Below are 12,878 nucleotides of genomic sequence, written 5' to 3'. Positions count from 1 at the left end.
TGTGGAGAAATTGGAAAGGGTCCAAAGAAGAGCAACAAGAATGATTAAAGGTCTTGAGAACATGACCTATGAAGGAAGGCTGAAAGAACTGGGTTTGTTTAGTTTGGAAAAGAGAAGACTGAGAGGGGACATGATAGCAGTTTTCAGGTATCTAAAAGGGTGTCATAAGGAGGAGGGAGAAAACTTGTTCACCTTAGCCTCTAAGGATAGAACCAGAAACAATGGGTTTAAACTGCAGCAAGGGAGGTCTAGGTTGGACATTAGGAAAAAGTTCCTAACTGTCAGGGTGGTTAAACACTGGAACAAATTGCCTAGGGAGGTTGTGGAATCTCCGTCTCTGGAGATATTTAAGAGTAGGTTAGATAAATGTCTATCAGGGATGGTCTAGACAGTATTTGGTCCTGCCATGCGGGCAGGGGACTGGACTCGATGACCTCTCGAGGTCCCTTCCAGTCCTATAATCTATGAATCTATGGCTATTAGCCAAGATTGTCAGGGACTAAACCCCATGCTCTGGGTATCCATAAGCATTTGACTGCCAGGAGCTGGGATTGGATGACAGGGGATGGGTCACTCAGTAAATTGCCCTGTTCTGTTCATTCCCTCTGAAGCCTCTAGCACCAGCAACTGCTAGAACACAGGCTACTGGGCTCGATGGACCATTGGTCTAATCCAGTATGGCCATTCTTATGTTTTTATGTATTTTCTCTACCTGAATAGACTCATACACTGTAATCAAACCAACTCTTCATCTTATTTTTGATAAGCTAAACAGAGTGAGCTCTTTTAGTGTTGTGACACTGACAGGCCAGTTCAGGTCAGAGCAATAGATCAATTCACTTGTGTGTGACTATCAAAGAAATGTTAAGTGTACTAATTCACTCGAATGTTAATTTAGCTCAGAGGAAATGTAAATGATATTGTCTTCACTTATCTATAGGCATTACATTATGTATATCCCTGAACTTAATTAGCCCTAGATCAAAAGTGTGTGTTAGCACTAAGATGATAATTTACTTGATTTGTAAACTGCCTGAAAACGAATAAAATGTTACTTGTATTGTTTTTTCTTATCTATTCCTATTATAATATAATGGCAGGCAATTGCATTATGCATATCACTGTAACTAAATTACTTGTGAATGCAAAGGAAGCAGAATACTAACTTCAAAGCAAGGATCATTGTCTTCAACAATGGAAATTCACAGATTCAGTCTGCAATTGCTACTCAACAAAACCCACGTGGGTGAGGACATTGTTCAGGTTGTCTTCTGTGAGCAGGATCTATAAATAGTGGTTTAAGGGAATGATCTTGCATCTCTGAACTGTTTGGACATTCATATGGGAATACTCCAGGTGCAAGACAGAGATCCCTAAAGTGATTTTGGATAACCCTGAGAAATTTACGAAAAACTAGCAGACTACTATATCTGTGCTATCATTTTGGACTTACAAACTTTGACTCACGTGTTAATGTATTTTATCTGCTTTAACCTATCAATAACTCTGACCCTTTGGGGTGGGGAGTAACATAATGTGATGTGATATTTGGTATAGTGACCAGTGTCACAAAGTCCAGTTTGTCTGGGTGGCAAGGAAGGCAGGAGAGCCTAAGGGGATCATTTGTGACTCCATGGTAAGACTAAGGCTATGTGTACACTACAGACCTTACAGCTGCAGTGCTGTAAGGTCTCCCATGTAGTTGCTCTCCCATCAGCATAAATAAACTACCCCCAACGAGCAGAGGTAGCTATCTTGACATTTCCCACCAATGTAGTACTGTTCACACCAGCGCTTCTGTCAGTGTAACTTATGTCATTCAGGGGTGTGTTTTTTCATACCTCAGTGGTGAAAGAACAAGTTAAGGACTATTTAGAAATGCTGGACATGCATGAGTCAGTAGCGTAGCTAGCGGGGTGCAGGGGAAGCAGCCTTTCCGAAAGCGGCCGGAGGAACGGGGCGGGGGGGAGGGTGGCATGACACTAAACTGGGAGGAGTGGTAGATACTCTAGAGGGTAGGGATAGGATACAGAGGGACCTAAACAAATTAGAGGATTGGGCCAAAAGAAATCTGATGAGGTTCAACAAGGACAAGTGCAGAGTCCTGCACCGCTACAGGCTGGGGACTGACTGGCTAAGCAGCAGTTATGCAGAAAAGGACCTGGGGACTTGGGATGAGAAGCTGGATATGAGTCAGCAGTGTGCCTTTGTTACCAAGAAGGCTAATAGCATATTGGGCTGCATTAGTAGGAGCACTGCCAGCAGATCGAGGGAAATGATTATTCCCCTCTATTTGGCACTGATGAGGCCACAACTGGAATATTGTGTCCAGTTTTGGTCCCCCCACTACAGAACGGATGTGGACAAATTGGAGAGAGTCCAGCAGAGGGCAACAAAAATTATTAGGGGGTTGGGGCACATGACTTACGAGGAGAGGCTGAGGGAACTGGGCTTGTTTAGTCTGCAGAAGAGAAGAGTGAGGGGGGATTTGATAGCAGCTTTCAACTACCTGAAGGGGGGTTCCAAAGAGGATGGAGCTCGGCTGTTCTCAGTGGTGGCAGATGACAGAACAAGGAGCAATGGTCTCAAGTTGCAGTGGGGGAGGTCTAGACTGGATATTAGGAAACACTGTTTCACTAGGAGGGTGGTGAAGCACTGGAATGGGATGCCTAGGGAGGTGGTGGAATCTCCATCCTTAGAAGTTTTTAAGGCCCGGCTTGACAAAGCCCTGGCTGGGATGATTTAGTCGGTGTTGGTCCTGGGGTTGGACTAGATGACCTCATGAGGTCTCTTCCAACCCTAATCTTCTATGATTCTATGAAAAGTTTTACCGACATAGCCTAATAGTGTGATCCAGGAATGCCACCAGTTTGGAGTGTCTGTCCTTTTTTTGGACAGTCTGACCTGAGATTGGCACTCTCAGTTCTGAGCCATTCTAGACAGCATGACAAGGATATTTCTACACAGCCCATGGCAATGAGCCTTCCAGGCCAGATTGATAGACTTGGGTTTCAGGGGCTCACGCTGGTGGTCAAAGAGCTGTGCTGACAGCATTTTGAAGTTGTGGCTTGTGCTCTGAATCACACCCTCCACCCTACACTTCAGAGCCTGAAGTCCAGCCCAAGCCACAACATCTATATAGCTATTTTTAGCATGACAGCATGAGCCCAAGTCCATTGACCCATTCTGGGAGGCTTGCTACTGCGAGCTGTAGAAACATAACCTAAGTCTCTCACTCTCAAGCAACAAGTTGATATCTTTTTTTGATGAGATTACAAGGGAATAGGGTCATTGTAAGAGATTTATGTAAGGCATTTGACTTCATACGGCACAACATTTTGATTAAAAAATGAGAATGATATAAAATTAACATGGCACATGTTAAATGGATTAAAAGCTGGCTAACATGTAGGTCTAAAAAAATTATTGTACACAGGGAATCATCATCGAACGGGTGTGTTTCTTGTGAGGTTCTGCAGGGATCAGTTCTTAGCCCTATACTATTTAACATCTTTATTAAACAAACAATGTGCATTTTAATTTGACTAAATGTAAACATACACATCTAGGAACAAAGAATGTAGACCATACTTACAGGATGGGGGACTCTATTGTGGGAAGCAGTGGCTCTGAAAAAGATTTGGGGTTTGTGTTGGATAATCCACTGAACATGAGCTCCCATGGCAACACTGTGACCAAATAGGTTAATGTAATCCCTGGGTGCATAAACAGGGGCATCTCAACGCAGAGTAGAGAGATCATTTTACCTCTATATTTGGCATTGGTGCAACCGCTGCTGGAATACTGTGACTAGTTCTGGTGCCCATAATTCAAGAAGGATGTTGATAAATTGGAAAGGGTTCAGAGAAGAGCCGTGAGAATGATTAAAGGATTAGAAAATATCCCTTATAATGATAGATTCAATGTGCTCAACCTATTTAGTTTAACAAAGAGAAGGTTAAAGGGTGACTTGGTTATAGTCTATGGGTACATACCTGGGGACCAAATATTTAGTAATGGGTTCTTCAAACTAGCAGAGAAAGGTATAACATGATCCAATGGCTGGAAGTAGAAGCTAGACAAATTCATAGAAACATTGAACCAAAGGGTTATAGAAGGGACTACAAGGGTCATCTAGTCTAACCCCCTGCCAAGACACAGGATTTGTTGTGTCTAAACCACCCAAGACAGATGGCTATCCAGCCTTTTTTTTATAGACCTCCAGTGAAGGAGATTCCACGACTTCCCTAGGGAGTTTGTTCCACTGTTCTACTGTTCTTACAGTTAGGAAGATTTTTCTGAGCTTTAATCTAAATCTGCTCTGCTGTAGTTTGAACCCATTGCCTCTTGTCCTGCCCTCTGTGGCAAAAGAGAAAATTTTTCTCCATCTTTTCAATGGCAGCCTTTCATGTATTTGAAGACCACTATCATGTACTCCCTTAATCTCCTTTTTTCCAAATTCAGACTGGAAATAGGGAGTCAGTTTTAACAGTGAGAGTAATTAATCATTGGAACAACTTACCAAGGTTTGTGGTGGATTCTCCATCACTGACCATTTTAAAATAAAGATTGGATGTTTTTCTCAAAGATATAGTTTAGGAAGTATTTGGGGGGAATTCTAAGGGCTATGCATATACAAGGTCAGACTAGATTATCACAATTCATGGGATCATAGATTCCAAGGCCAGAATGGACAATTGTGATAATTTAGTTTGACTTCCAGTATAACATGGACCGTAAAAATTCCCCAAAATAATTCTACCTCCCCATTTTCAATATAGCTTCTGTTTTTGACAAAGACACTCATATCCTGGCATACTCCTCAGACTTTCCTCCTGAACTCTCAGAGCTCTCCTATTTCTCCTTTTATCTCACTCACTACTCCTGCATTACCTTTTTTATGTGTTCCTCCCACACTTTCCTTCCATTCTCAGCTTTTTCCGTGATGCAATCCTTTTCTCCCTGGGTTACCTCATTCCATTCCATTGGTTCAGCTACTAACTCTAACCCAGTGACTCCCTAAATCTACTTCTCCACCGCTGATCTTTCACTCTATCTCCAATCTTGCATCTTTGGCTTTCCAAAATCTCCTCTTGGACACCTCTCAGTCACTTAAGGAGCATCCTTCTAGATCATCCTATCTTTTCACCCAAACCATCTCCTCTTTTTTCCTTCCTTATCATCACTGATAACTCCACTTTCCTTTCCATAACTCAGGCTTCTAACACTGTCATCATCTTAGATTCCAGGCTCTCATGCTTGCCACAGCCAGGTTCATGGTAAACCTTGTTACTTCCTCGTTATCTAAAATCCACCCTTTCCACTCTGACCTTGTGTTCTGCAACTCCTTCATCTCTGACTTCCCCACATCTTCCTTTTCCCTGCGCCAGGCTATCCAAAATATCATTGCTAAAAGCCATCTTCCTCTTGATGCTCCTACTCCAACAACATCACTCCTTTCCTTGAATTCCTTCACTGCTTTCTCTCTCCTGCATCAAAATCAAACTCCTCATTCTTACCTTCAAGCCTTTTAAAAACTTCATACCTGCTTAAACCCATATTCTTGTGCTCTGAACTCTACTCTTTTTTCATTCAACTCCTAAGTTTAGAGTTGCTCCTAAATTCCTGCATTTTCCTCCTTCAGACTCACTTACTGCATAAATAGATCTTCTTACAAATAGTTTTTCTATGTGTATTGCATTTAAATTTTGAGAGTTTAACTTCAAGCATGCGGAGAAGGCATGCTGTATTTCTACACATTTCACAATGAGTAACACATATGGCACTTCATAAATATCATTACCACATTATTACGACTGGTATGCACATCAAAATAATACTGTTCATAAACCCAACTCAGCAATATAACTGTAGTAATAAAATACGTTTTAAAAGCACTTGTCACAAAAAAATCCCATTAAATAGTTTCTACATGGATAAGAATGGTCATTAAAATGACGCATTAATAGCTTTCTCTGATTCACAGTATTTTACAATATTTACAGTACAGTGTACTATACTAAGAAAGTCCATATGGAATTTCTAAAAAAGCGTTATGAGAAGGAAGGAGAGGACAGAAGCACTAAAGTAACAGAAAGTATAACTTACCAAATATGTTGGTGGAATGTCCTTTCCTGGCAATGGGTTTGAGTTCATTATGCCCCCATCCATATTGCCTGTAATTTTCCCAGGCATGTTTCATCATCTGAGGAAGGGAAATATTAGATTCAGTTAATATGGATTACTCAGACGATGCAGTTTTATAATCTAGTTCCTTACCACAACATATTAATGATTATCCTGACTCTATTTCTATCAGTTACAATTGGCAGACTCAGACGAACAGTCTTTGAATCAAAAACATCTCAAGAGTATCTAAAATACTCCAGTAAAGAGGAGTGATGCATTGTACATGCTACAGCAGTGTCAAAGGACATAAAACTGTGCTTTTTTAACCAGGAGTTATTGAGAGCACAAATAGTAACTTAAGTCAATTCAATTTCAGTGGGAGCTATTAGGTGCTCAGCCTTTCTGAAATTCAGGCTGCTGATTTCAGCGCCTATATTTGGACTCAGGAGCCTAAGCACAACATTCATTTTTAAAAATCTTGGCCTAAATCTAACTTGCCTAAGCAATAATATGACAAGAATCTACAAATATCGGAAGGGTGTATACTTCTAGGAGAGCAAGGAGGAATTATTTAGGGCTTGCCAACAGAGCAAGTTACTATGTGGCAAAGCAGGGCACACCTTGCCTACAGCACACCAGTTTGCCACGCAAAATGAGGGGAGGTTGCCACAAGTTCCAAAAGCTGGCTTCCCAGTAGGAAAACACTTGAGAAACACTGCTAGAAAATATTCTGTAGGGGACCACCCTGCATTGACCCATGGGAAGTGGATTAGATGATCTAATACTGTTGGACTTATCCATCTTTAGCTCCATGATACATATATTAAAAAACAGATGAATAATACACCAAAGGTGAAGAGAGAAGAGCTCCAGAAGGCCTGCCATTTCATTACAGTTCACAAATTTGTGTTAGACATTCTGGTAATTATTTGTAGAGCACTACATTGACCACAATGCTGCACAGCAGGTGAACTGTGCCAAACAAACAGCAGACCCATTACCTAATAATAAAAATAATACTTAGCATTTATTTATACAGCACTTTACACATTCCAACTGACATAAATACACAACAGCCAATTAATAATCATAACATTTATATAAAGTAAGTTGGTAAGTAACACTATCCCTTTTTAAAGACAAGGAAACACAAAGAGTGAGTCAATGTGTAAATTTTTCTAACAACCCCTTTTAAAAGCATCAAGAAGCAACATACAAATGAACTCAGTTTTCTACACTCATGCATAAAATTGGTTTTATCTACTTAAGGTGGAACACACATCCTTTTTATTGTGTCCCTCTCTCTCTGTGGGTTTGTAATTCCTTCTTTAAATATTACTTGCTCTACCATTTAACAAAGAGTGAGCTTTGTTTTCACATGGGTTGGGAATTTCTAAAGTGTCTAAGTAACTCAGGAATTATTTAACAGACATTTTCAAAAATCTCACCCATAATATATAGCAATAAACACTCTTATTAATTATTTATATTGTGGTAGCACATAGGGGCTCCAGTCATGGATTGGGGCCCTCTGTATTGAGCATCAAGTATGTCTGTTTCCTTTACTTTCCTGGGAGGGTGGGTAGTGGAGTAACCAGAGGAACACACATCTCGAAGAACCACAGTTACTGCACAAGGTGAGTAACTCTTTCTTCCTCTTCAAGTAGCACCCCTGTAGATCAGGGGTGGGCAAACTTTTTGTACGGCGGGCCATGAATGTTCACAAAATTGGGGTTGGGGTACAGGAGGGGGTGAGGGTTCTGGCTGGAGGTGCGGGCTCTGGGTTGGGGCTGGGAATGAGGGATTTGGGGTGTAAGAGGATGCTCCAGGCTGGGACCGAGGGGTCCTCCTGAACCAGCCCTGAAAGCAGCGGCGGTGTAATCTTGTGTGCTCAGTCATGAATATGCAAGTTGTTATATGACTGTCATAAATATAAAGGGAAGGGTAACAACCTTTATGTATGCAGTAAAATCAAATCCCTCCTGGCCAGAGGTACAGAATCGCTTACCTGTAAGGGGTTAATCAGTTCAATTAATCAAGTTGGCACCTGACCAGAAGGACCAATGAGGAAAGAAGATACTTTCAAATCAGGGAGGGGGAGAGGGGGAAGGTTTTGTTTGTGCTCTTTGTTTTTGTTCCCTCTTGGGACAAAGAAGAGACCAAAGAGGTAACCCAGCTCTTACTGAAATTATACATCTAAAATTACAAAAATTGTAAGTAATAGCAAGGAAATGTGTTAGATTATCTTTTGTTTTAGCTTGTGAATTTTCACTATGCTAAGAGGGAGGTTTATTCCTGTTTTGTAACTTTGAAGTTGAGCCTAGAGGGGAATCCTCTGTGTTTTAAATCTTTTTATTACACTGTAAAATTACCTTCCATCCTGATTTTACAGAGGTGCTTGGGGGGATATTTTGGGGGAGGGAGGATAGGATTCCAAGTGGCCCCTCCCTGAATGTCTGTTTAAATCACTGGGTGGGCAGCAATACTATCCAAGGACAAGGAAAGGAATTTGTGCCTGGGGGAAGTTTTTAACCTAAACTGGTGGAATATAAGCTTAGGGGATCTTTCATGCGGGTTCCCACATCTGTACTCCAGAGTTCAGAGTGGGGAGGGAACCCTGACAATGACCCAGGAGCTACAAACAGTTCCTTATTTCCTTGAATTGTCTCGACCAGATTTGACAGAGTAACAAATCTCTCTGGGGGAAGGAAGGCCCTGGCTGCCAACAAATCCAAATATGCCCCTATGACCTGTACTCTCTGTACAGGGGCTAATTTGGATTTATTTATGTTTAGCTAGAGACCCAACTTAAAATACTACAGTTACCAACAGACTGAAACTATGGGTCAGAACTGAGACTATGTAATTTATTTCAAATCCTAGTCAACATTCTAAACATTCTAATTGCTACATATTGCAATGATTAATGTCTGTCTAGTTTGAAATGTAGATCTGATCATATATTTAAAATAGCTCTAGTCCCATCCTACACTGTTGCTTGCTCACAGTGATGATGTCCATGGAAACATTTTGTTCCTCGTCCTCCTTCAAGACAGTAGAGAGGAGCCTAATGAACTCCTTTCAGCTGCAAGATCTGGAGTATCCTTTGCAGCATATAGGTGAAATTACTTGTTTTGTTTTGACTAAGATCAGTGTAGAAACTCCATACTCTGTTATTGAAGTGCTAATAGAACTATGAGAACACCTTTTCCACCAAGAAATGTGTTGCTCATATCTATTCCAGTTAGGTGTGTGCGCACGTCGTGTGCACAACTGTGGGAAAACTTTTCCCTAGCAGCTACCCGTCAGGCCGGCTGTGGAGCCCCTTGGAGTGGCGCCGGGTATGGCGCTCTATATATGACCCAGCCGGCCTGACCCCCATTCAGTTCGTTCTTGCCGGCTACTCCAACAGAGGGGAAGGTGGGAAGAATGGACTAGATATGAGCAACACATCTCGAAGAACAAGAGTTATAAAAAGAGTGAATAACCATTTTCTCTTCTTCGAGTGCTTGCTCATATCAATTCCAGTTAGCTGACTTCCAAGCCTTACCTCAGAGGTGGGGTCAGAGTCAAGGTATTGCTAACCAAAGTACCGTTCTGCCAAAGACCACATCATCCCTAGATTGGTGTAGTGCGACATGAAAGTATGCACTGAAGACCATGTTGCAGCTCTGCAGATCTCCTGGAGAGGTACATGGGCCAGCAAGGCTGTCGACAAGGCCTGTGCCCTCGTGGAGTGAGCAGTGATAGCAGGCAGAGGAACCTTCACCAAGTCATAACAAGCGCAGATACACGCCGTAATCCAGGAGAAGATCCGCTGGGAAGAGACTGGCAAACCTTTCATCCACTCCACTATTGCAATGAACAACTGGGTTGTCTTGCGGAATGGCTTCATACGGTCGATACAAAAAGCAAGTGCCCTCCTGACATCCAGCAAATGCAGCTGTTGTTTGCTAGGGCTGTTGTGTGGTTTTGGATAGAAGACTGGCAGGAAGATGTCCTGGCTAACATGGAAACGGGACACCACCTTGGGAAGGAAAGCCAGATGAGGTCTAAATTGCACCTTGTCTTTATGAAAGATAGTGTACGGAGGCTCAGAGGTGAGGGTCCGCAGTTCAGACATGCGTCATGCTGATGTGATAGCCACCAGAAAGGCAATCTTCCAAGAGATGTAGAGGAGTGAACAAGACGCTAACGGCTTGAAGGGAGGGCCCATGAAGTGGGAGAGGACTAGGTTGAGATCCCAGGCTGGAATAGGGGGCTTCATCGGGGGATGTATCTTTTCCAGACCTTTCAGGAAACAAACCCACAATGGGGTGCATGAACACCGAACGCTTGAAATTGCCCAAGTAAAACGCCGAGATGGACTTTGAGAGAACCAAATGCCAGAGGCTGGTCTTTCAGGTACAGAAGATAGCCCAAGACACCAGGGATGGGAGCCTGGAGTGGAAGTACCTGCCTTTGGGCGCACCAGCTAGAGAACCTCTACCACTTCGCCCTGTATGTGGCTCATGTAGATGGCTTGCGGCTCTCCAGAAGCACCTGTCTCACCGGGTCGGAACAGGCGAGCTCTGCCTGGTTCAGCCACAGATTCTCCAGGCCATGAGGTGGAGAGACTGAAGGTCTGGGTGAAGGACTTGACCGTGGTTCTGTGAAATGAGGTCTGGGTGACAGGTAGCCATATCGGTGACTGGACCGATAAGTCCACAAGGGTGGGGTACCAGCACTGGCGAGGTCAAGCTGCGACCACCAGTATGATGTCTGCCTTGTCCCTGCGGACTTTGAGAAGCACTTTGTGGATGAGCGGGAAGGTGTATAGCAGCTGACCTGACCATGGAATCATGAACGCATCTGCGATCAAGCCTGGACTGTGGCTACTGAAGGAGCCAAAGGTTGGGCACTTCCTGTTGTCCAATGTGGCAATCAGGTCGATTCGGGGAGACCCCCAGCTGCGGAAGATGGAGTGGATGATGTCCAGGTGAATCGACCACTCATGCATGAGGAAACGTCTGATAAAGCTGTCCGCCAGCACGTTCTGAACGCCCGGCACGTATGAGACCTGGAGAAGGATGGAGTGGGCTAGACAAAATTCCCACAGTAGAAGGACTTAATGACAGAGAGGAAACAATCAGGCTCCGCCTTGCCTGTTTATATAAAACATGGCGATGTTATTGTCCATCAATACCGCTACGTTGCGGGCCTGAAAGCGGGACAGAAAAGCTTGGCAGGCGAGGCGGATCACCCTGAGTTCGTTGATTTTGATATGTAGAGCCAGTTCCTCTATCTGCCATAAGCCCTGTGTTGTCAGGCTTCCGAGATGCGCTCCCCAGCCAACACGGACACATCTGTTACCAAAGTCAAAGTGGGTTGGGGAGGGTGGAAAGGAACCCGGGCGCCTACCATGCGGGGTTCCAGCACCACCATAGGGAATCAAGGGCGTGTCTTGGAATGGTCCGCACCATGTCCAGGCTGTCGTGGCCCGGGCTATACACAGACGCAAGCCATGCTTGCAAGGGTCTGAGTCGTAACCTGGCATGTTGAACCACGTAAGTGCAGAATGCCATATGGCCTAGCAGTCTGAGACACTGCCTCACCATGGTGGTGGAGAAGCTGCAAAGGGTGCTGATTATCTGCGAAAGGGCCAGGTGACGCATCTCTGGCAGGAACGCTCTCACTTGATTTGCATCCAGAACTGCTCCGATGAACTCTATTCTTTGAGTTGGTGTGAGTACAGATTTGCTGACGTTGAGAATGATACCTAAACATTCGAATGTGTCTCTGACCATTTGCACCTGTGATTCCACCTGCTGACGGGAGCGGCCCCAAAGGAGCCAGTCATCCAGGTAAGGGTAGACATGCACGTGGTGGCAGCGGAGAAAAGCTGCTACAACCGCCATGCGTTTGGTGAAGACGTAAGGAGCTGTGCACAGCCCGAATGGAAGGGCTGTGAACTGATAATGCACCTTGTTCAGCACAAAGCGGAGGAACCATCTGTGAGCCAGGGTGATAGATATGTGAAAATAAGCATCCTTCATATCGAGGGTGGCGTACCAGTCTCCCGGGTCTAGGGAAGGGATGATTGTGCTCAGGGAGACCATGCGGAATTTCAAGTTGACTATAAACTTGTTGAGCTCCCACAGATCCAGGATGGGCCTGAGGCCCCCTTTCACTCTGGGGACATAGAGCAGTGCCGCGATCGAGGACCATGTCGAAGCGGGGACCGGTGCTGTGAGCAGGATTGGGAGCGGTGTCACGAGCGGGAATGGTGCTGTGTTGGGGAGCAGTGCTGCTAGGTAGAGCGGTGCTGCGAAGTAGAGCGGTGCCGGGATGGGGCGCAGTGCCACGATGCAGAGCAGTACCACTGCATAGAGCGGTGCCAGTTCTTCAAGCGACGCCTAGAGAGTGCAGGCTGAGGCAGTGCCGAAATGTGAAAATAAGCGTCCTTCATATCGAGGGCAGCATACCAGTCTCCTGGGTCTAGGGAATGGATGATTGTGCTCAGGGAGACCATGTGGAACTTTTAGCCGACTATAAACTTGTTGAGCTCCCGCAGATCCAGGATGGGCCTGAGGCCCCCCTTCACTTTGGGGACGAGAAAGTATCGGGAGTAGAAACCCTTGCCTTTCAGCTCCTAGAGGGACCTCCTCCACCGCTCCTAACGTGAGGAGAGTCTGGACCTCATAGACTAGAAGTTGCTCGTGAGAAGGGTCCCTGAAGAAGGATGAGCAAAGGGGATGGGAAGGCGGGGA

At 44.4% G+C, this 12,878-nt stretch overlaps 1 protein-coding gene across 1 annotated transcript in view; it reads right to left on the bottom strand.

Annotated features, from left to right (window-relative positions):
- MAN1A2 (mannosidase alpha class 1A member 2) overlaps positions 1-12,878 on the bottom strand; it is a 320,220-nt gene that overhangs the window by 210,340 nt on the left and 97,002 nt on the right. The window contains exon 3 of the mRNA XM_054042404.1: positions 6,109-6,205. Coding sequence (XP_053898379.1) covers positions 6,109-6,205 — 97 coding nt within the window. The remainder of the gene's footprint in view (positions 1-6,108; positions 6,206-12,878) is intronic.

The sequence above is a fragment of the Malaclemys terrapin genome, chromosome 1, assembly GCF_027887155.1.
Source record: "Malaclemys terrapin pileata isolate rMalTer1 chromosome 1, rMalTer1.hap1, whole genome shotgun sequence".
In the NCBI taxonomy this organism is placed as follows: domain Eukaryota; kingdom Metazoa; phylum Chordata; order Testudines; family Emydidae; genus Malaclemys; species Malaclemys terrapin.
This window is presented reverse-complemented; position numbering and strand designations above follow the sequence as displayed.